The following is a 23,359-nucleotide window of genomic DNA, read 5'->3' as shown; positions in this document are numbered from 1 at the left end:
CCTCAAGGTTCATCCATGTTATGCGGTGGCTTGCAGCTTCCTTGTTGTTCTTCAAGGTAGCATAGTATTCCATTGTGTGTATGTACCACAGTTTGTTTATCCATTCTTCAGTTGATGGGCAATAATCAATACATCTTGATTACATGTCTGATCAATTTCAGATTGAAGAAGTTGGTAGAATGCTTCATTTTCATCATTGTTGGCTTTAGTGGTTGGTGCATAAATTTAAGTAATATTACCTGGTCTTTATAGGCATATGAATATTATATCCTATCACAAACAGTGTTCTATTTCACGACTGATCTTAATGTGTTCAAGAGGTAGCATGTGATCAATAGCCAGTGATCCTGAGGGAAGAAGTCCAAGGTGCATTGAAATCATTGGCAAAGAACAAGGCACCAGGATAGGTGGCATGCAAATTGAAATCTTTCAACAAACTGATGTATAGCAATTTGGAAGACAACCACCTGGCCAACTGACTGGACAAGGTGTGTATTTGTGCCCATCCCAAAGAGATGTGAACAAATGAACGGAAGGTGGAGATCATCGGACAGTACCATCGATAGCCTATGCGAGTAAAGTTTTCCTAAAGGTAATACAGAAACAGCTGTAACCAGACATTGACCGAGAACTTCCAGAGGTATAAGCTGGATTCAGAAGAGTACGTGGAATGAGGGATGTCATTGCTGATGTCAGATGGATCTTGGCTGAAAGCAGAGAATATCAGAAAGATGTTTCCCTGTGCTTTATTGACTGCTCAAAGGCTTTCAATTATGTGGATCAGGACAAGCTACGGACAACATTGTGAAGTACGAGTATTCTGGAACACTTAACTGTGCTCATGAGGAACCTATATGTGACCAAGAGGCAGTTGTTTAACACCAACTGGTTTAAAATTAGGAAAGGTGTGGGCCAGAGTTGTATTTCACTATATTTATTCGGTCTGTATGCTGAGCAAATAATTCAAGAAGCTGGGTTATATGAAGAAAACTATAGCATCAGGATAGGAGGAAGACTTGTTAACAACCTGTGATATGCAGATGATACAACCTTGCTGGCAGAAAATGAAGAGAACTTAAACCATTTACTGATGAAGATCCAAGACTACAGCCTTCGTTATGGGTTGCATCTCAATGTAAAGAAAACAGAATTCCTTAATATTGGACCAATAAACATCCACGTAAATGGAGAAAAAGTTGAGACTGTCAAAGACTTCATTTTGCTTGGCTCAGCCATCAACACTCATTTCCATAAGTCAAGAAATGACATATTGCATTAGGCAAATCTGCGTGAGACCTCTTTAAAGTGTTGATAAAGATGTCAGCTTGAGGACTTAAGCTGCAGGCGCTTGATCGGGCCATGGTATTTTCAGTAGCCTCATATGCATGCAAAAGTTGGACAGTGAATAAGGAAGAGCATAGAAGAATTGATGCATTTGAGTGTATGGTGTTAAGAGGAGAATATTGAAAGTACCATGGGCTGCCAAGAGAACCAACAGAAGAGGTGCCACAAGAGTGCTCCTTGGAAGCCAGGATGACCAGACTTTCTCTCTCATACTTCAGAAATATTGTCAGAAGGGACCAGTCCCTGGAGAAAGATACCATGTTTGGTAAAAGTGGAGGGTCAGAGAAAAAGAGGAAGACCCCCAACGAGAAGGATTAGCACAATGGTGACAGCGATGGGCTCAGGCATAGCAGCAATTGTGAGGTTGGCCCAGGACTGGGCAGTGTTTGCTTCTGTGGTGCACAGGGTTGTTGTGAGTCGGTAGCGACTTGATGGCACCTAACAACAACAACAACAACAACAAAAATAGTATGCTGTGAGAATTTAGGGACAAATTTTTGTTCAGACATGAAGTTTTGAATTGATGGATCGCATGGACTTGTGGTGTGGCATTGTAGGATAAGCATTGGACTACTAACGGAAAGGTTGGCAGTTCAAACCCATCAGCCGCTCCTCGGAAATACTATACATGGCTCCTATGAGTCGGAAATGACTCAGCTGCACTTAACCACTTCATGGTTCAGTATTTTTAGGAACTTCCAAACTCCCAGAATAGACCACAATGTTTGAGGGTTCAACTGCCTCCACATCCTCCCTCCTCAGTGCTACAGTCTCCAGTGGGTCTGCTCAGTAACATCCATCCTCATCGAAGTTCTGGTGTGACACTACAGGGAAAGCACTGGACTGCTAACCATATGGTCAGTGGTTCAAACCACCAGCATCTCCTGAGAAACCCTAGACAGGGTTGCTGTCAGTGAGAACCGATTAGACAGCACAAGTGACGGTGCCCTGGCTGCTGACCACAAAGTCCAAGGTTCGGAGGTACTCGTTGGGGTTTGACTTGGTTTGGTTAATAGGTGTTCATTGGGGGTTGGTTTGGTTAATAGTTGTGGGTGTAGGTATTCATTGGGATTTTAGTTTGCATGAATAAGACTGTGGAGAGGTTTTTCACCTGCTTATTGGCCACTTGCATGTCTGTTGTCAAGAACTGTCTATTAAAATCATCTGCTTTTTTGGTGGATTTGTAATTTTATGTATGTTAGATACAAATGACTTGCAAATGTTGCTTCCCACCTCTGGTGTGTCATGGCACTTTCTTGACAATGTCCTTTTTTTTTTTTTTTTTTTTTTTTTTTTTTTTTTTTTATTGTGGACTGAGTGTAAGTTTACAGGACAGATCATCAGTTTTACATTTAACAAATCATAGAACTTGTTTGATGACAATGATTGCATTCTCCTCCATGTACCATCAGTAACAGTATTTCTATCTATTCACTCTAGCTCTTTTTTTAAAAAAAACAAAAACAAAAAACACTCAGGCATAATATAGTAACTTATACCACCAAAGGACATATTCTGCAAGTCTGCCTCTTGGCCGCCAGCTTTTAGTCCGTCTCTTCCCATGAATCTAGACCTCAGCCGCTCCCCCTCTCGATGCCCCCATCTCTACCTCCATCTCTGGTGTCGCTGCTTTTCTGGATAAGGTCCCGCATTCTCCCTTGATGGTCCTAAGGTCTTTTGTTTCTGGACTGCAAGATTGACTGCTCCCCCATTTTGTTACAAAACCTCTACCTTTACAATTAGGACAGTTGCAGTTAGTCATGATAACAATTACTCACTGTTGAATCATAAGAATTTTATCCCCATCTCTTCTCACCAGACCCTTCTAAACAAGATGAAAACTATTCAGTGGCGACTATTTCTTCCCCCACATACTCTTAAACTAAACTCCCTCTTGAAACCTTGTAAGCCCGTCACTTCATGCCTTTATCGCCCCCTCATTTTAGGTAGCCAATGTTTAAGTTGCCCGTCCCTATCTACCCTGTGTACAGAGGGGAGATAGCATTGATATGTGATGTAAAGACTCCTTCCCTCTCTGTTGGTATTTAGAGTTACTACCTCTATGAATATAGGTCAAGTTCATCAAATTGTAGCAATTTACCCTCATTTCTTTTATCAAAAATAGTTTTTATTTTCCTCTAGTTGAGTTCTAGGAGCTCTGGCAGCATAATGGTTATGAGTTGGGCTGCTAACCTCAAGGTCAACAGTTCGACACTACCGTGGGAGAACAATGAGGCTTTTTGTTCCCGTAAAGATTTACAACCTCAGAAACCCATTTGTCTATTGACTTCCAGGTGATGCTGCCCCGTGCATCAGTCTCTGGTTGTCTGTTCTTGTTGGTTCTCTGGCCATGGAACTCCTTTTAGGATGTTTTTCATAGCAGGGTTGGCTTTGGCAAAATCCCTTAGCTCCTGTTTATCCTGAAATGTTTTGATTACACCATCATTTTTGATTGACAGCTTTGCTGGGTAGAGGATTCTTGATCGGCAGGTTTTTTTCTTTCAGGGCTTTATATACGTCTTCCCCCATTGCTTTCTTGCCTGCATGGTTTCTGTTGAAAAATCTGAGGTTAGTCTGATTTGCTTGCCTTTGTATGTTACACTTCTCTTTTCCCTATCTGCTTTGAAGAGTCTGCCCTTATCTTTGATTTTGGAAAGCTTGATTATTATGTCTTGGTGTTTTGCTTTTAGGGTCTATCCTTCCTGGGGTTCGTTGAGCTTCTTATATGCTTATCTTTTCACTTTTCAGGATGTTAGGAAAATTTTCTTCCAGAAGTTCTTCACCTATCTCCTCTGTGAACTTGTGTGATTCTTCCTGTTCAGAAATGCCAGTAATTCTTACGTTATTCCTCTTCATGCTGTCCAATATGAATCTTAGACGTTCTTCAGATTTTTTTATCCTTTTTTCTGTTTGTTCTTCTATCTTAGATAAATCTTGAGAGACTCATTTTCTAGCTCAGTAGTTCTGGCTTCCATGTCTTGAATTCTACTCCTTTGCCCTTTCAGTGTATTGTCGATTTTTTCTGATAGTCTTTTATTAATTGTTTGGACCTCTTTCTGTAGGTTTTGAATTGTTTCCAATGCTGTATCTATCTTATTTGATTGTTCCTGCAGTGCTTTCCTGACTTCATCCTTATTTTTCTCAACTCCATTGTAAAGTGTTTTATAATCACTTTTCTGAATTCCTTCTCAGGCATTTCCAAAACCTACCCTCCTTTCAGTATGGAGTGTGGGTCTACTTCCAGTTCATGTGTCTTAGTCACTTTATCTTGTTTCTGGACATATACTGATATGGTCATCTGTTTCTGTTTTTTGGGCATATTCAGTGGTTAGCTGTGGCCTTAAAACTTAGATGGATGTGTTTTGGTATTTTTTATGCTTTCTGATTGCCTCCTGGTAGATGTGATGAGGAGATGAACTTCCCTTTTTACTCTTCTTCCTGAAAAATTTCAAGATGCCACTGCTGGTCGTTATGATGTTACTAAGGATTTAATTTTCAGACTGTTTCCTTTTTAGTCTGCCTGTCCGCTCCACAACCCCTGTTCAGGCCTTTTTCCTAGTGATAAACAGTGGCCATTTTGCGCTGCCATTTGGTTTTAAGTGGAAACTGTCACTTTTAATTTTGAGGAGATCTGTGTGCATGCGTAACAGAATCCTCTGGGTGTAGGGGTGGAGTGTCCACTCGCTCAAGCACCCCCTCTAGTCACCACAATGGAGGTGCACAGACAGCGAGAGGCCAATAAACAGATACGAAAAAAGAATGTCCACACCTTTATCTCCGTGGTTCTGTCAGGTGTCTGTGGCTGCTCTGATCCTTCCTCTGCTTGGTCTCAACCAAGATGGCGGCTCCAGGAGCAACTGAGTGCCTTGATTAGAAAGCACAGGATTTCTTGCTTCTGCTATAAATTCTATTTGCTATAAGCCTTCCAACTCTCTTAAGTATTTCTTTATATGTGGTTCAGAGTTGTGACACCATCCCCTGAGCCTGCTTGGTCTGGTGTTCTGTGTTGTGCTGATGTAGCTCCTCACTGCACTTCCACTCTCTCCGCTGTCTTGTTTGTTCTGACTGTGACTTTTTAAAGTACGTATATACTTTTATCTGGAGTCCTGGTGTGGCACTGTGGGCTAATGCACCAGACTACAAAGCCGTTTGAATTGCAAAGTCAGCTGTTCAAGCTCACCAGCTGCTCCTTGGAAACCCTACACAGGGTCGCTATGGGTCGGCATCGACTCGACAGCACTTAACAACAACCATACTTTATTTGATAAAGTCCAGTTTATCTCCCCCACTCCAGGACCCTAAAGGTTGACTTCTTACAGTTGTTGGCTCTTACATTTGAGTCTTTGATCCATTTGGGATTTATTTTTGTGTGTGGCGTGAGGCATGTGGGTGGCACATGGGTGTCCTGGCGTGCCCCTGAAATGTATTAGCATTTTGTCGAAGACCCAGTTGAGCACACACTCTGAGGACTTGTTTCTGAACTTTCTGTTCTGTACCATTCTCTTACACCGGGACCGCGCTGTCTTGCTGACTGTAGCTATGAGAGGAGGCACAAGTCCTCCAGTGTTACTTACCACCCTCTGCACATATGCTCTGCCTTGTCTGGTCCCTGGCATTTCTATTTGAGTGTCTGCATCAGCTTGTCAATTTCTACAAACAAAAAAAGTCCGGCTGGAATTTTGAATGACCAGTGTGCTGAAATTTCTGAAAGTAGAACTCCATAGATGGGGCAGCATCCCAAAGGCGGTGTGGACATAATTCTCAGACCCTTACTGCCCATCAGGCACCTTGGACTTTGGTTTAAGTGGCTCTGCTGGTGGTAGAGCAGTGGGTTAAGCATTGGGCTGCTAACAGCAAGGTTGGCAGCTCAAGCCCAACCACTCTCTTGTTAAGATTTATAGCCGTGGAAACCCTATGGGACGCTATGAATGGGAGAAGCTGATGGGGCCTTAAACCTGTCCTCTTGTGTGTGTCTCTGCTGGTGCTGTGTGTGAGATCTCAATTGGGGAGGTTTTCTCTGGAGGAAGATCTTGCCCATTCCTGAATTCTGTGGGTACGCATGTAGGGCAAGTTTCCCCATATTTGAATTTTTTAAAAGGTATAAGTCACATGCTTCTCAGAGGGAGAGACAAGCCAGACTGTGTGCCTGCTGATCCTTGATCTTGTCTGTGGGCGGCCAGCCCAGCTTCCGTCCACCTGTCAACTGCAGGTCCTTCTGCCTCCCATGTCCACTGCAGGTCCTTCGAGATATCCTCAAGGAAGTCCAGAGCAACATGGTGCCCCGCAGCATGCTCAAGGAGTGGGCGCTGCACACGTTTCCTAACGCCACCGACTACTGGACCTTCCGCAAAATGCTCACCATCCAGCTGGCCCTGATCGGCTTTGCTGAATTTGTCTTGCACCTAAACCGTCTCAACCCTGAGATGTTGCAGATCGCACAGGTAGTGTGGTTTGGGTGGTCAGCCTCATCCTTTGTTGTCTCTGTCTGATGCCATGGTCCTAAAATGCCCCCCTCTGGGATGCAGGACACTGGCAAGCTGAATGTCGCGTACTTCCGGTTTGATATAAACGACGCTACAGGAGACTTGGACGCCAACCGCCCCGTCCCTTTCCGCCTCACCCCCAACATCTCCGAGTTCCTGACCACCATTGGGGTCTCCGGCCCGCTGACAGCCTCCATGATCGCCGTCGCCCGGTGCTTCGCCCAGCCAAACTTCAAGGTGGGCCCTGCACGGCCTAGGCTGGCTCTCTGGCGGTGGGGCGCTTACACTGATCCCTGAAATGTTGGGAGGAATTATCCCTCCACCAGCACCGTGTTTTCGGCAGAACCTCTGCAGGGCTGTGTGGGGGTGCGGGGCCCCTAACTGGGCCAGTGAACAGAGATGCGTCTGAGGTAGGCTATATCTAGAGAAGGCTCAGGAGGCAGTTGTACAAATGTGAGGTTAGAAAGTACCCGAGGGGCTCTTACTATGAGCGGCATGGCGCCCACACATGGCGCACCCTTCAGTGTTCCACAGCAAAGCAGGCCCTCCCGCGGCACAGTGGGTACCCGGTCACCGGCTTCATTGCCTTCCTTAGTGTTCAGGTTTGAAATAGGACATTTTTGTTGAGGTAAAAGTGTTGTAGACATGCACCTCGGATAGGGTTTGAGTTCAGGACTTTACAGTTGCTGTCCGTCCCCATGCTCGGGTCATCCTCGGCCCTGATTCTGTACCAGCTGCTCGTCCAGCTTGGCCCAAAGCTCTTCCTGGACCCATAAGTTGTATTCCCTCTCGCCCACAGGTGGACGGCATCCTGAAGACGGTGCTGCGGGACGAGATCATAGCCTGGCACAAGAAGACTCAGGAGGACACATCCTCCCCGCTGTCGGCGGCCGGGCAGCCGGAGAACATGGATAGCCAGCAGTTGGTGTCCCTGGTCCAGAAGGCGGTGACCGCCATCGTCACACGCCTGCACAATCTGGCACAGTTTGAGGGCGGGGAGAGCAAGGTAAACACCCTGGTGGCCGCAGCCAACAGCCTGGACAACCTGTGCCGCATGGACCCTGCCTGGCACCCGTGGCTGTGATGGCGTGCCTGGCCCGGTGCTGGGGGAATGCACCGATGTCCTGCATTTGTGTCCCTGTAGTTGTGTCTGAAGAGGGATGACTCTGCTCAGTGGGCCTGGCCTGTGCCGGCGACAAGGAGGGGCAGGTCTGAGATGCGCTGTAAGGTTTTAACGGCCCCCTCACCCCCCGGCCTGAGTTTTGTGAATTGTTCTCCTCTTCGTTCCTCCCTCCCGTGTGAATGTTCAGCTGAGCCTCTCACCGCTGCCCAGGGCAGCCTGTTTTTAACGCAGACTACACGCTGGCAACACTGCGCTCTGCGCCGTTATCCATGCAGCTAACAGGAAGAGACGTGCTGTTCTGGCCTACCAGCGGGGTCTCCCCACGAAGCAGCACCGCCTTCCGCCTTCCTGTTTCAGATATAGGCCGCTGGAGGTGACCTGCAGGCCATTCTGGATGTTTCTGAGACCTGCCCTATCATTGTACCTGGAAAAAAATTCCTTACTAATTTAAAAAACAGAACAGATGTTAACTCCAGTCCTCTGTTCCCCTTTTATAAATCTGCATATTGAGAATGTTCTATGAAAATTTGTACAGTGTGATTTTTTTAGAATAAATAATTTTATAAAGGGCTTTGTTGTCCCATGTGTGTGTTAAATGCTGCTTCCTGAGAGGTGACGCAGGCGGTGATGGGTCTGCGGCAGGCTGTCCTCCGGTGTGACCAGGGACCCTGTGCCGTCTGTTGTGTGGGGTCGCTCCCAGGTGGGCCTGTGTGTGATCTGTTCACACGGAACGTGGGAGACAGGCCTGAAAGGACTCGACATGCCTCGGGCTATCCCCTTGTCATGTCTGCACCAGGTAACCATGCGACCCAGCAGGGGTCCTCCTGTGGACTTGGAGGATGGTTGCTCGCTGGACAGTGGCAGGAGCGGAGCTGCTTCTGAAGCTGAGTATTCTGAACTTGAAGGACACGCCCACAGGAGATGGCCATCTGCCTCAATGATGGCCCTTCACATGGCACTCAGGATTGTACCTCAAAGGGACCCTGCCATGCATGTTCCTGCCACCCCTCTGGCACACAGACCTCACCTTGAGGCCAAGCCTGGTGGACAAGACAAGATGTGTGAGATGCCGCCAAGTCCTGGGCTGGTCACTCCAGGCCTCATGCCCGTCTCTGGACCATCCAGCCTGGCTTGGTGCCTGTGACTCGCACACGAGGACTTCAGCTCAGAGGATGATGGAGAGGCCTGTCCAAGGACCCAGAGTGAACCCCAGAATGATGGTCTGCAGCTTCCCTGCTTTCTCGGAGCTGCACCCAGCTACTGAGCTCGCTCTGTGGAGAGTGTCTTGGGATTCCGCATGGTCGTCATGTGTGCAGCGAGCCGTGTGTGCACGTGTGCCCTGAGACACGTGCTGTCTGCCATTTTTGAGCCGCTCCATCACCTTGCTGAGGCTGGTATTCTGGGAGTGGTCAGAGGAGAATCTGTCCAAAGTCCTGTGTCTATGCTCTGCCAGCTGGGTCCACTTGAATGAACCCGTTAGGGAGTTAGACCCACCCACGTGGTCCTCTGGGGAGCCCCCACGTGTGGGATAGTGAAAGACTCCATGGTGTTTTTGTGTGTGTTCTGTTAGAAATGAAGGTTTGGTTCTTCAGGTACCATGTATTCACTGAGTGTTGAATCCAGGGGGCACCACTCGTCTTCAGAGGCCCAGGAACCAAAGTTAGAGGCAGCTTCTGGGTGACTGAGTCTGGCGAGGGAGATGATGTGGCCATCCTAGCTAGTGGACTTACTTCCTGGGTCTGAATCGCCTCTGTGTGGTTGGGAACCCCACTTATGGCCAAGGGTGATGGAGAAGAGGAACAAGGTGGCCCTGCTTTGTCTAGGGACAAACTGTGAGCATGAGGGCAACTTGAGGTCAGATGGGTCTTGTAAGTAAGCTGTGGCGAGGCTCTGGGTACTCCTCCGGGGGCTCAGTCAGAGTCCAGCCAGGCGATGTACAGAGACCTGTGTAAAGGTGCTCCAGGTGACACCTGGAAGGTGGGGTGAGAGCAGCAGCCAAACCAGGAGGACGGAGCTGACCGTGACTAGAACTGGGGAGACCAGGTGTCCAGTGTGGGGATGCTTGTCTGCGGGGCCTCGTTCCCATCTGACCCCCAGGGAAGGGGCCAGCTTTGTATCCCTCACACCCACGTGCTTAGGCCAGGCCACCCTCTCCACCCAGCTTGGTGTCCCATCCATGCTCCACGAAAGAGGATGGTGGCCCCACAACTCAGCAAGGTCGTCAGACTTCACTCAACCATGAGTTGGAATTTCTGGAAGCAGGTTGGTCCTCAGTGGGCCCCACGTTCGAGGCTCCCAGCTCTCCAAACATGACTTTGGGGCAAGTACCTTGACTTAGACATTTCGTTTTCAACTTAACAAGTTCCAAGTAAGTTTTATAACAAAGTGAAATCGAAGCAAACTTTGTCTTGAAATGCCATAGATTAGTCCAGCTTTGCCTGGTCACATTGGGGGTGGTCACAGCAGGGGTTCTCACTGTCATATTTCTTTTACCCAGGAAATGGGCAGCAGAGCCACGTGTTCCCGGAGAGGAGCAGACAGAATAGCCCTTGAGCACGTTCCCAGCTGAGACCAAAGTGACAGACTTCCGCCACAGGACTTGGTGCCTGCTGTGACCCAGATCCTTTCCACAGCATTACGGTCAGTGTAATGGAGCCAGGTGGCCTGGGGCTGCAGACATCGGCACATGGTCTGTGTGGTGTGTGGGCATGAGGGATGTGCTCTTCAGCTGGCCGCTTGCTCCGAGTCCCACGCTGACTGACCCTAATGGGGAGGGGACCCTAGGCTGGTGGCTAGTATCCCATGTTGGGGCAGCAGCTCTGTGTAGAGAACTGGGAAACCCTATCTTGGGGAGCCTTCCCCTGGTCCCCAGTGCTGCCCCCATGGACAAGGGCAGGAAGCATTTCTGTGGGGCAGGGAGGCCCGTGGGTGGCAGCATTTGTGGTGGGCCGGGCAGTGTTCTGTTGTACATGGGGTCACTATGAGTCGGTACCGACTCGATGACACCTAACAACAACTAGTGTGGACTCCTGGTGTGGTGCTGGGGAATCAGCATTGGACTGCGAACCACAAGGTCAGTGGTTCAAACCCACCAGCTGTTCCATGGAAACCACCTTGTACAGTGTGGCTATGAGTCAAAACTGACTCGACATCACTTCACAACTAACCTAACAGGTTGGTTTTTCAAAACCACAGTGATTTCACTAGAGAAAACCTGATTGCGTAAAAAAGCCACAAAAATCACACAGCAATTCTGTTACGTGAGGCTGCCACACGTTAGAATCAGTTTGTCGGCACCAAGGTAGGAGTGGGCTCTCCTCCAGGAGAGGCTGGAGGCCCGAGGGGGTGGGGGGACCCTTAGTAGAGTTGTTGGGTTATTAAGTCGGTTCATTCCTGCTGATAGCGTCTGGGACCCCTTGGTACATGTTGCTTTACAGATCTCCCCCGCCCCTTTAGCTAGGTTAGCCTGAGTTTATAGATCGGTAAACTGGGTGAAATGCCCAAAAATCGTGCCTTCCCACCCAGCCAACTGGTTTCCCTGGTCAAGGTCAGGACCCCAAGTCTCATGGCACCTGCCTGGAAGTGCGAGCCCTCACCGAACCCACGGAGTCTCCCCGGGTGCTCACTCCCAGGAGGCGCAAGCGTGCCAAGGGAATATGTCTTCAAGGCATGCCAACACTAACGGGGTTGGAGGCCCGCTGCAGGCTCTGCGTGCCTCATATAGACCACACGTTTGTGCACACAGTCCAGAAGGAGGTACTGTAGCTGCGTTCCTAATTGAGGAAACTGAGGTGCTGTTGGAGTGATCTGTCCAAGGTCAAGATCCAATCCAGAGCCTCACCCTGCTCTGGGTGTCGCCTACCCTGCCTCCAGGGAGATGTGGCGTGTGTGTTCTGTGTAATCCCCCTGCCTCTCCAGAGCAGATAGGAGGAAAAACTCCGGTATCTTTACTCCACTTTGCACGGGTGGATCTACCTCTGATAGTCATTGTGGGGACACAGACAGTAGAGGGCATCATTAGGTTGCTTCCTGGGGAAGACGAGGAACAAACGAGAAAGCTCCAAAAGAACAAGTTTTCTAAAATGTCACAATCGATCGGGTTTAGCCTGATGTGAAAAACACTTGGAAGCTGCCCCTCATGTCCTCTCAAGGAGGACAGATTTTTGAAAAGCTAACCCTAACCCCTCATCAACTCTTCTCATGTTGGTCCAAGAATTGAGTTCACAGTGCAAACAGAACCCTGAAGCCAGGAGGCAGACGGGGTGCACGGAGCTGTCCCTGGACAAGCCTGACACCCCCCGAGTCGCCACCTGATCCATGTGGGGGCCAAATCCAGACTGAACTTATTTCGTTCCACGTAGGCATGGTTGGAAACTTCCCCTGAGCCGGCCTCCCTCCCTCTGAGGCTGAGGAGACGTGGTACCACCTCCACCCCGGATGCCAGACACACACAGCTGTAAAGTTGTGAATTTATTGCATATGTAAAACAAAATGAACCTGACCTCCGGGTCCGCCGGCTGCAGTGTTGTTTCCAGCTGGTTCCATGAGCACAGTAAATAGAACTAGCATCTCTTTAAATACTTTTTTGATTTTGACTTAAAACAGAACCTTAGTGTACACCTCTCACAAAATAATCAGCAATAAAAATGGTGGGAAAAGAGTAACAAGGAGATAGCAGCAATACGTAAAAACAAGACGTTACAAAATAAATTAAAAAATACATTATAAAGTGGTTGATAAACAAAAATAAACCAATCTTAAAAATCCATATTCTGTGTGGGTGAGCTGGGGTGGGATTCTTGGCAGGGACTTCCTGACACCTCGGGCTGTGACCACCAGCTAGAATGTGGGGCATGGCAGCACGAGCTTGGCATCGAATGTGGAGCTGCTGGCAGGTCGGCTTTCTGAAGCCAGCGCTCTGCTGTGCCTCACTCACCCTCCTCCCTGCCAGGGCCACGGTGTCTGCTGTGTCCCTGAGTGTCGGCGGAGCCCCTTGGCTGCTATGCTGTCTTCTTAGAGTGGGTCTGTGGGGGTCAGACAGGTGCAGAGCCTCTGGTGTGGCCTATTTGGAAGGAGAAGACGAGCACACTGGAGGAACACCACATCCTCTCCAAGAAGTGGCCCTTTACTCTGATACACCACGAGGCCAGCATCGTCTGAGCCTCCTCCTCAGGCCAGGTGTGAGAGCAGACCTACTGCGGGGTCTGTAATTTCCCTTCTTTCTCCAGGAGTGGATGACAAAGGGAGATAGAACCAGCATGGAGCCAGTGAAGGGCAGCGGGATGCACGGTCCTCCTCGGTCTTCCTCACTGCTGGGTGAGCTGAGCCCCTGGCGTGACCATCACCTGCTGGGTCAGCTGGACTTGCTGCTGCAGCGCGGATCTGGTTCACCCACTTGAAGCAGACTGCCCTCAGGGCAAGCAGAGGAGCATCCGTTCCCACACACCCATGTAAAGGGATTAGCAACAAAACAGAACTATCGTCCACCATGACCAGCAGCAGCTGAATGCTCTTAGCAAAAGCCCTGCACAGAGTCCAAAGGCAAAACCGACACAAAGTTGAAAGCACGTCCTTTTGTTCAAACTTTCGTGGAGGCTGGAAAATGGTTTCGGAATGCAACGTGTACCTCTCCTCCTCCAGAGACACCTGGGCAGGTGAGCCAAGGGTCATGCCCCACCTGACATCTGTCCCCCCTGGCGGGTTTCGGTCATGAAGGATGTTGGGACCCCTCCCACGGCTAAGGCTTAGCTCTCAGCAGCTGGAACACATTTGTTTTGTGAGCTCGAGGCTGTCCACTGATGGTGAGCTCGAGGCTGTCCACTGATGGTCGAATATTTCAAGTACCATGCTCACTGGCCGCCCTCTGGAATGCTGGCGGACAGGGTGCCGGGGTCGGCTGGTTGGGTCTAAGGCTGGTTTGGTCGGTTCTTTGACAAGCTCCACTGTGTTGGGTTTTCATTGGAAAAATATTTCACACTGGATGATGCGGCAAAAGGGACTCTTAAAGATACTTTATCTCTGTGCAAAATAAACGTCTCAGGCTGGACACCCTGGAAAGAGGCAGCCGTGCCTCCAGCGGAAGCTACTGTCTTAATACCTCTATCTTCCCGAAGAAGCAGCACGCATCTGTTGAACGGTTTTCAGTTAGATGCTGATCTGCCCATGGTGGGCTGCGGGTGTGGAACCTGGAGTTCCAGCTCAGGTAAGATCGTTGCTGCCTACCTCACAGAGGCCTGGGCACCATGCCTGTCTGCTCCGGGTCACCACCAGGGCAGAATTTCCTGTGGGACCCAAGTCTGACCCTGGCTGCCTTTACTGGATGGGTGATGGGGAGTGGGAGTCAAAAAGGAGGAAGAAGGGGGTGGGGCCACCAGCCGAGTCCCCCCGCCCTGCCCCTTGGGTCATCCGGTCTCTTGGCGTGGTGTCGCGGGAAGCACCAGAGGTCAGTGTGCATGTGGCTGGTGGTCGGAGCTCGAGCCTGGGCTCCCAGCTGCCCTTCACTCTACCGCAAACCCGCAGGTTTCCTCCACGGCGGTCAGCAGCTTCTCATAGAGCTTCTCGTAAGACTCGTATGGCGGGATGTCGATTCGGTTGAAGCTGCAACCAGACAAAAGTGGGGGTGACCAAGGACATATGCAGAGTACTCAGGTGAGCACTATCACATGGGGGGCTGTTACACTGTGGCCCCAAGGCCCTGGGGGTGCACTGTTGGGAAGGAACGGCTCTGGGGACCCATAGGGCTGCTCTTAGAGAGTCCTCATCCCAGCTCCCCAAATCCCCACACAACACCCAAGACAGAAATGGTTTTTAAACCACTAAGGATATAGGCCCCTGCAAATACCAATTCTGAAGGTGAAGTTTGTGGTAAAAGTTGTTTTCGGTAGGCAGGTGAGATGGAAACTGGGGTCCAGATAGAAACTCGACTTTCCCCACCTAACACTTCCACTCAACCAAGATGGCAGCCCGTGACCAACAGGCACACATCTGTCTTCCTAACTCCACGAAGAAGCCTGAGTGGGCCCAGGCCTGTGAGACACTGAGCTCTGTCGTCCACATGAAGATGGACAGAGCACTACAGACTGTGGCGTCCTTACCAGGTGTGGGCCTTCGGAAGGTTGTCCGTGTTTGCGTCTATGAGGTGGATAGTGAAGAGCCGGGGCCCTGCCGCGCCTGTAGAGCCTTACAGGACAACATTCTAGTTAATGCGCTTCACAAGCCAGAGTCCCGTGCCCGCCTGCAGGGACCACCCAGGAGCCCAGACCAGGGGAGCTGACATCATGGTGATTCCTTTTTCAAACATTTCATGAGTGGGCACAAGATTAGGAGAAAGAAGGATCTAGGGTTCTGGGCCCTCTCCAGGTAGAGCCCTGAGTCCAGCTTGATGAAGGAAGGTCTACACCGAGTTCTCAGGACAGGAAGTCCACCTGCTGGTGCACTAAACTCACCCAGCTTGAGAGTAAGAAATGAACTAGATGCCCACCAGCTAGAGACACCGATAAGAACCTTAAAAGTGGCTTTTTAAATTACAAATGCCAAGCAAGATTTGGCCTCACGGAATTCTACATTGCTGCCTTAGTTTGGCACTGGGGGTGTGAGAGAGGGAAGCCCCCTGTTTCTTCATCTGTACAACAGAGAAAAGGGGGCTGTTCTAGTTAGTTACCTGGCTGGTCAGCACAGAGCGGTGCTCTCAGGTACCAGGGGGGTCTCAAAATTTTTGTACAAAGTGAAATAGAATTTTTCTGTGAACTTTCTGAAACACCTTGTACACATGAGCCCTCTCACAAACCCCTGCAGCAACTCAAGTGACATTAACCCCTTCACTGTCTGTCTGAGAAGTGCGGATCCATCCATACCCTGCTGGGAACTCCGTCCCACCACCAGACACCTTACTGTAGGGGAATGTGGCCCAGCAAGCAGCAGCTTGGAAACAGGTGCACAGTGAGTGGGGCACCAACCCCTCTAGGCTGGGCGCTGTTGTTCCCTTGTGCTGGGCAGGAACCCCACAGAACCAAACAGCCCTGCCTCCACCTCAGTCACCTTGCAGAGCCTTGAAGCCCTGGAGAGGCACGCGCGTCGAGCCAGTCACAAACTGCAGGAGCCGGGCCCTCCGCTCTTCGTCGAAGGCCTCCACAGCCTGCCAGAACCACTGGACCACGTTGCTGTCAGCCACACAGTGTTTTAGGCGCGTGTTGGACTTCCAGTCGTTCAAGTCTATCTTATCTAGGCCACCGATGATCAGCTGCAAAGGGCAGGTAGTTACTTAGTACAAGTCTCCCTTACACAGGATCCTCGGTGGTGCTATGGGAGAAGCACTGGACTGCCAACCACAAAGTCAGTAGTTCAAACCCACCAGCTGCTCCTCAGAAACCCTACAGAGGGTTACTGTAAGTCAGAGCCACTTATCACCACCACCAATCATAAACCCAACCCCCAGCTACCCCCTGGAAGGCAGAACAGAACGATCCTAAAGGGTGAAGAGAACTTGAGAGAATACAGGAATCAAAGTCACAGAGGAAGTAGCCTCTACCCCAGGCCCTAGAGAAAGCTCCAGAATTACCAGCAGCAGGCTAAGATCAACAGCTGAAGGCCAAACACATAGGACAACTGTCTCAAACCAAAGAATCAACCAGAGTCGCTGCTGCCCAAAGGGACACCCGCCTTGCCAGTCCTAAAGGAGCAACGGGCCCATCACACACACACCTCCAGTTCCTTCTGGTCAAAGGGCTTCAGTAAATGTTGAGGGATGAGCTCGTTGAAGCCTTTCTGCAGCGCTAGGAACTGGGCTTCAATTCCTCTCATAAACCTCCAGTTGACGTACAACCTGAAAAGGAGGAAGACCCACAAATTGAAAGGAATCGTGTTTCTCCCATCCAGAGCCTCACAGTATGTTCCCTACCTACCAAGGATCAAGTTCATTAGCAGGTGCTACTGGACATTCTGATTCTTTGTGGAAGGGGCCAGACCTGCCTTCCCACAGCATCCATCAGAACGTCCACGTACAATGGAGAAGGACATATAGGACGTAAAAGCTGACAGCTTAGGCACAGACACACCTGTTTCCCAGAAGTAGCCACTCTGGCGGCTGCTGCTCAGGCAGTTCAGGCACAAGGACCTCATGTGAAGGGGTACAGTGGTCTAAACGCATACCCCACTGTGCCCGGGGCGGTCCCCTGGACGTTACCGGACATATTCTTTCTTGTTCTCCTCTGTCACAGGGACATTCCTGCCGTTGGGTTTCAGTTCGTGCTGAAGAAGCCGCCCGAAGGCGTTGTGCTCCACGCAGAAGGTGTGGTCCAGCACGGGGGTGATGTCATTCTCCCTGTCCAGGGCAGAACGCAAGGGGGTACCGTTAACACCACACAGCAACAAGTGGAACAGGGCAGGGACCAACTGCCACACCCGGAGCAGCAAAGGGCCTGAGGGTGGGCACAGCTGCAGATAGTGGCTTTGTCATCATAGGAGGTGCTGATGGGCACCCCCCGCTGCTTTCTGACGGAGCTAGAGGGGAATCCACGGAGAAAAAGCCACTAGGAAGACAAGATCACTGTTCATAGTATTGCTCCTCTTTAGGTAGTGGGATGGGACACAAAGTAACACCAGCTACTCCAAGAAAGGACTATGGGAGAATCTTGTTTCTCTCATTGTGTTAGTTTTTTAAGTCATCCATATTTACCTGTTGTTGTTGGTGTTAAGTGCCGTCGAGTCGGTTCTGACCCATAGCGACCCTGTACAGGGTTTCTGAGGGTGTAAATCCTTACGGGAGTAGAAAGCCTCATCTTTCTCCTGCGGAGCAGCTGGTAGTTTCGAACCGCTGACCTTAAGGTTCGCAGCCCGATTCGTAACCACTACGCTACCAGAGCTTTACACAGTATTAATTCAAGGCCAACTGAGGCGGGTTGGACAGGAGGCAGCTAAGGTGGTTTGGTTGTTAAGTGCCTGCTCCAAAAAAGATTTCCCATCTTGGAAAACCCTACACCAAAGTGACTGTGAGCTGAACTCAACAGCTGTGGGTTTGGTTTGGGTTTGATGGCCCCTTCTTAAGGCCACGTAAAGGAGCTCTGGGAGCGTAGTGGTCACGAATCCGGCTGCTAATCTCACGGTCAGCATTTTGAAACTACCAGCCAGCCTGCAGGATATAGATGCGGCTTTCTGCTCCTATGAAGATTTACAGCCTCGGAAACCCTGTACAGGGTCGCTGTGGGTCGGAACCAACTTGAGGGCACTTAAGAACAAGCAAGTCTGTGTGTTGGAAGAAGTACAGCCAGAATGGCAAGGCTTCGTCTCATCAAGCTCAGGAAAGTGTAGGGTCAACAGGAATGGGGAAGACCCTCACTGAGATAGACAGCCACAGGGTGACACGAAGTTTCATTTCGTTCTGTCATGCGTAAGGCCACTGAGAGCTGGTGCTGACTTGACAGCACCTAACAACCATTTTAAGAAACCAGTTTCTCATCCTCATGTTTGAAACACTGAGGAGGCAGCCCAGAGCCAGGCCGCAACTCAGCTTTGCCTCAATTTGGAGCCCTTCATTCCTGAGGTGCTGTCTTGCTCCCAGCAGCTCCTCACTCTGCAAAGTCGGGCTGCAGGTCAGTTCTGAACCCAGAGCTGCTACATGTTCAGCTATCTTGTGACTTTCTTGACCCCACTACAGCATAACTGGAAAAGCCAAGCATTCCCTCCTCCTAACATTCCTGACATTCTCTCCAAAACAGAAAACAGCCAAAGACACTAGTCCTTGAAAAAACTGGCCCAACAGGAGGAAGAGAAAACGTCAGTTAAATAGTTGCTCAGAGTTGGCCTTTTGTTGAAATACACTGGTTTCCGTCTCATACTCAGGCAGGTAACTCGGAATTTTCCGTGAAGTGTACTTACAGAATCCACACTAAGCTCTTGTGTAGTTCGGGATCTACCGACTCCAAATCCGAGAGCTGGATGGGTTTCCCCAGTAGCTGCTTGTAGAAGGGAACCGTGAAGCCCCCGTTGATGTAGTGCCCATGGAACACAGCAAGGCCCATGATGCGACCCACAAAGTGGAAGTAAGACAGATGGTCCTGTAGGGGGAACCAGAGGACACCCATCATTAGGACATGGCAGCCGGTTGGCACCACAGGCTTCTTGGGAGACCTGTTCCTCAGGCATCCCAATAGGAACCTGTCCCCCATCAGAATGCGGGGCACGTTTTCTGCTCAGAATCACTGTATAATGTGTGGGGCCCAAGTACAGTGAAAACGCAGGACCCTTTGTTGAGAATGAGGAGAAAGAAAATTTCAGAAAACGGGCAGCTGGCCCTGTGGATGGCGCAGAAAGGAAGGAGCAGAGGGGTAAAAATTCCCTGCTCCCACCGCTCCCCCTGCCCACCTCCACCCCCGGAAAAAGAAATCCTGCAAAAGAAACCAGCACAGACAAGCTAATCATTTTAAAACCAGGAACGTACCTCACTTTCTACTTTAAATTTGCATTATAACCATCTCATAGGATTCCTCCAAACATATCTGAATGCTCAAGTGGGGCTTCTCCTTGATTTCTCAGCAAAAGGAATAAAGGTCTGAGTCCCTCCAGGGCAGCAAAGCTCATTCAGTACACATATACTCAAGCTATCGGTCTCAGTGACGACATCATACTTAGGTTCCCAATGACCACACGATCCAATTCTCACCCGCACATTCATTCTATACTCCCGAGTCTGCACACGTCTTACACCAGAAACCAAGACTCCAGTTAAAGATATCTCCAAGGACAGGAAGGCTGAATGGGTGTGAGGGAAAGGGAGCATATACTAAGGAGTTTTTAGATATTACCAAACACCTGAGGGAATGAGTCCCGGGGGATATTACGGCAATTGGCATATAACAATCCACAAAGACAATGCTCAACATTCTACTTTGGTGAGTTGTGACTGGGGTCTTTAAAAACTTGACAGCTGCCCTCTAAAGTGCCATTCTTAGTCTCCCCCAGCCTGGACAAAAGAGTGAAAAAAATAAAAAACCGGCAAGTGGACTAATGGACCACCCCCATGAACATCAGTTTTCACAACCAGGAGACCCGAAGAACTCAATGGGGCATGGCTACCAACTGCTCTGAAAAGGTTTCCACTAGAATGTCCTGAATAGAGTGGAAGAAATTGGGGGAACAAAACTCAAAATTATATATAAAGAAAAAAAGACCAGGTGGACCCCCCAGTAGGATAAGCACTAGACTGCTAACCACAGGGTCAGCAGCTGAAACCCACCAGTTGCTCCTCAGAAACCCTACACAGGATTGCTGTGAATCACAAGTCAACACTGGTGTTAGGAAGATGCACACAAGAAACCCTCTCCAACGCACTCCCCAAGCTCTTCATTCCTCTGTACTTACAGGATTGATGGAGGAATCTGGGTTGATTTGCAACATGTAAATGTTGTCCGTAGAATACTGGAAGAGCCCGTAATATGGATTCAACATTTCATGGCACAATAAATAAAGCCACTCCCTAGGAAGAAGCACAAGGACATCTGTTATGTGCTGCCGTTTCCAGTTTCAAATCTTAACATGAGTTTCTTCTGAAGAGAGGGGGTGGATTCACTCACCACCCCCACCCCCCATAGGCTGACCCCAGTATAAGCGAGGTGAGCGGCTCTCTGAGAGGATGGTCTGTTCAGACCATGCAGCTTGGCCTAGGGAAGTGAGAGCACACTTCCGGAAGCCCCAGAAACGGCTTTTCTGTTCTCAAAAAGAAAGAGTCACCAACTTTCCCAGACAAAACTCAGTGTTCACAACATTTAGAAGCAACTCATGAATCATTATGAATCCCCCAGGCCAATGATGTGAATGGTGACAAACTTGGGGATTCTGGGTCCTTTTCAGGTTGCCTTTTCTTTCGCCACAGTAAACATATTTAAATAAGAAGAAAACCTATCAGTCTTGGGAGGCAGGTAAAGGAGTTTCAGAGAGACTTCGGGTCTAATTCTGATGCCCTTTTATGTGGAATTCAGGAGTCTCACTTTCAGAATGAAGTATGAGCCTTTAAAAGTCTGGAAGGGGTAATACAGCATGTGGGAACTCTCTGAATTCCTTTATATTGGAATCATTTCACTATAAAAATGGTTTTAATTGATGTTTTTAAATCTCAAACAAGCAAAACAGAAACTAAATGATTGAATTGTGGTTGGCCAGGTATTGACAAACCCAAGGATGATGGGATTTTATGAAAATACCTACAGCGGATCCACAACTAGCCTTTTGTTCTACCACTTGAAGATCTTTTCGAATGGATACACAACCCATTCCCATAGCAGCCCCTCTCTGAATTTTATTCCGAAATGTCTTACTCTTTCAAACAGGACACGGAAAAGAAGCACAAATGCCAGCGTGTAAACCCTTCTCCTGTGAATGGTGACAGTTGGCAACCACCTATCAGACCAACTCAAAAGAATGGGCAAGAGAGCTGCTGTGAGGTGGGGGCTCCAAATGGGACAAAACGGATCAACATGAGTATTCTAGAACACTTAACTGTGCTCATGAGGAATCTGTACCTGGACCAAGAGGCAGTTGTTTGAAAAGAACATGGGAACACTGAATGGTTTAAAATTAAGAAAGGTGTGCGACAAGGTTGTATTCCTTCACCATACTTACTCAACATGTATGCTGAGCAAATAATCCGAGAAGCTGGGTTATATGAAGAAAAACGTGGCATCAGGATTGGAGGAAGACTCATTAACAACCTGCGATATGCAGATAATACAACCTTGCTGGACCAATAAACAACGTTCTTATCAACAGAAAAAATTGAAGTTGTCAAGGACTTCATTCTTCTTGAATCAACTATCAACACTCACAGAAGCAGCAGTCAAGAAATCAAATGACACATTGCATTAGGAAAATCTGCTGCACAAGACCTTTTTTTTAAAGTGTTGAAGAGCTTGAGAACTAAGGTGCGCCTGACCCAAGCCATGGTATTTTCAATAACCACATATGCATGCAAAAGCTGGACAGTGAATAAGGAAGACTGTAGAAGAATTGATGCCTTTGGGTTATGGTGTTGAAAGTGCCGTGGACTCCCAAAAGAACCAACAGATCTGTGTTGGAAGAAGTGCATCCAGAGTCCTCCTTACGAGGCCAAGATGGCCAAACTTCGTCTCTCATACTTGCACATATTGTCAGGAGGGAGCAGTCATTTGGTAAGTTGGAGGGTCAGAGAAAAAGAGGAAGACCCCCAGAGAGATGGATTGGCCAAGTGGCAGCACCGATGAACTCAAGTGTGCCAACAGTAGTGAGGTTGGCCCAGGATCAGGCAGTGTTTCGTTCTGCTGTGCATAAGGTCGCTGTGGGTCAGTACCGACTCAATGGCACCTAACAACAACAACTAGCACTCAGGTGCGCCTCCCAGTTCGGGAGTTTGAATTTGTGAGACACCATTTTCAAAACAGCCAAGGAGCTGCAACAGTCTAGACAGGAAGTGACTGAAATGTGAGCAAAGAGTGTGACAGGGACAAGGTGAAGAGGCATCTTAGCAGCTCTTACAGATGACCAGAACACACCTAACTACTCATACGACCGAGGGACGCAACGGGCTCAGGGCCCAGCACAGACACACACGAGGGGCTTCACAAAGGCCGTGGGAAATGGAAGGAACTCATCATGAACATTTGAAGCCCCTGCTCCACCTGCAACTTAAATTTTTGGGTAAAATCCGCAGTTATAGACTGAGAAGAGTTGGGGTCAAATAACTACCAAGCTCAAACTGACTCAGTTAAGAGGCACAGTTCTTTTCCCGTAAGTCCTGGTGGCACAGTGGTTAAAGTGCGCAGCAGCAAACCAATATGTCAGGGGTTCGAACCCACCGGTCACACTGAGGGAGTCTGCATCCATGGAGATTTACAGCCTTGGAACCTAAGGGAGCAGCTCAGCTCTTCCCCAGAGGGTCCCTGTGAGTCAGCACTGATTCTGCAGAGCTCGGCTTTGTGGCTGCCGCTCCCCCATCATGTTAATCAAGGATAAGTCTTCCCTAAATGACAGACTGGGCCAGCTATAGAAAATACAGGACACTAAGTCCCATCACTTCAAGCTCATGTGTATGCCTAGAGGTGCTGTAGGATCAGCACAGGAATGCTAACTGCAAGGTCAATGGTTCAAACCCACCAACTGCTCTTTGGGAAACACTGTACAGGTCACTGAATTGACGGCACTTAGGAGCACCAATGTGGGGAAAAAATGTAAATGGAGAGGCGGACTGAACCTATTCAGAGACCCAGCAGAGAGAAGCACACACAACTCATTCCACTTGCACTCAGGCCACAGGTGGACCAGCAAGGAGGTCTCCCACCGGAGTGTGCACATGGCGGCAAGAAGTCACCAAAAGGAAGATGTCAGACTCTTGGGGCAATCTGGAAAAATACCTCCCCGTTTCTAGCGCAGAGGTGTGCCACAGCCA

At 49.2% G+C, this 23,359-nt stretch overlaps 2 protein-coding genes across 3 annotated transcripts in view; one reads left to right on the top strand and one right to left on the bottom strand.

Moving 5' to 3' along the window:
* The window catches only part of TRRAP (transformation/transcription domain-associated protein), a 111,106-nt gene extending 103,165 nt beyond the window's left edge, over positions 1-7,941 (top strand). Inside the window, exons 68-70 of one of the 2 annotated variants that reach the window (XM_006859748.1) lie at positions 6,582-6,785; positions 6,870-7,064; positions 7,627-7,941. In XM_006859748.1, the coding sequence (XP_006859810.1) occupies positions 6,582-6,785; positions 6,870-7,064; positions 7,627-7,911 (684 nt within the window). In that variant the 3' untranslated portion in view covers positions 7,912-7,941. The remainder of the gene's footprint in view (positions 1-6,581; positions 6,786-6,869; positions 7,065-7,626) is intronic. The other variant, XM_006859747.1, reaches the window with a different exon arrangement.
* A 6,442-nt stretch (positions 7,942-14,383) lies between these two features.
* SMURF1 (SMAD specific E3 ubiquitin protein ligase 1) overlaps positions 14,384-23,359 on the bottom strand; it is a 117,761-nt gene continuing 108,785 nt past the window's right edge. The window contains exons 12-18 of the mRNA XM_006859746.1: positions 20,305-20,419; positions 18,823-19,001; positions 17,132-17,269; positions 16,651-16,771; positions 15,988-16,189; positions 15,045-15,120; positions 14,384-14,547 (exon numbers count right to left, since the gene is read on the bottom strand). Coding sequence (XP_006859808.1) covers positions 14,448-14,547; positions 15,045-15,120; positions 15,988-16,189; positions 16,651-16,771; positions 17,132-17,269; positions 18,823-19,001; positions 20,305-20,419 — 931 coding nt within the window. The 3' untranslated portion in view covers positions 14,384-14,447. The remainder of the gene's footprint in view (positions 14,548-15,044; positions 15,121-15,987; positions 16,190-16,650; positions 16,772-17,131; positions 17,270-18,822; positions 19,002-20,304; positions 20,420-23,359) is intronic.

Source organism: Chrysochloris asiatica, unplaced genomic scaffold (genome assembly GCF_000296735.1).
Source record: "Chrysochloris asiatica unplaced genomic scaffold, ChrAsi1.0 scaffold00034, whole genome shotgun sequence".
In the NCBI taxonomy this organism is placed as follows: domain Eukaryota; kingdom Metazoa; phylum Chordata; class Mammalia; order Afrosoricida; family Chrysochloridae; genus Chrysochloris; species Chrysochloris asiatica.
The sequence above is the reverse complement of the archived record's forward strand: the minus strand, read 5'-3'. Positions and strand labels throughout refer to the sequence as shown.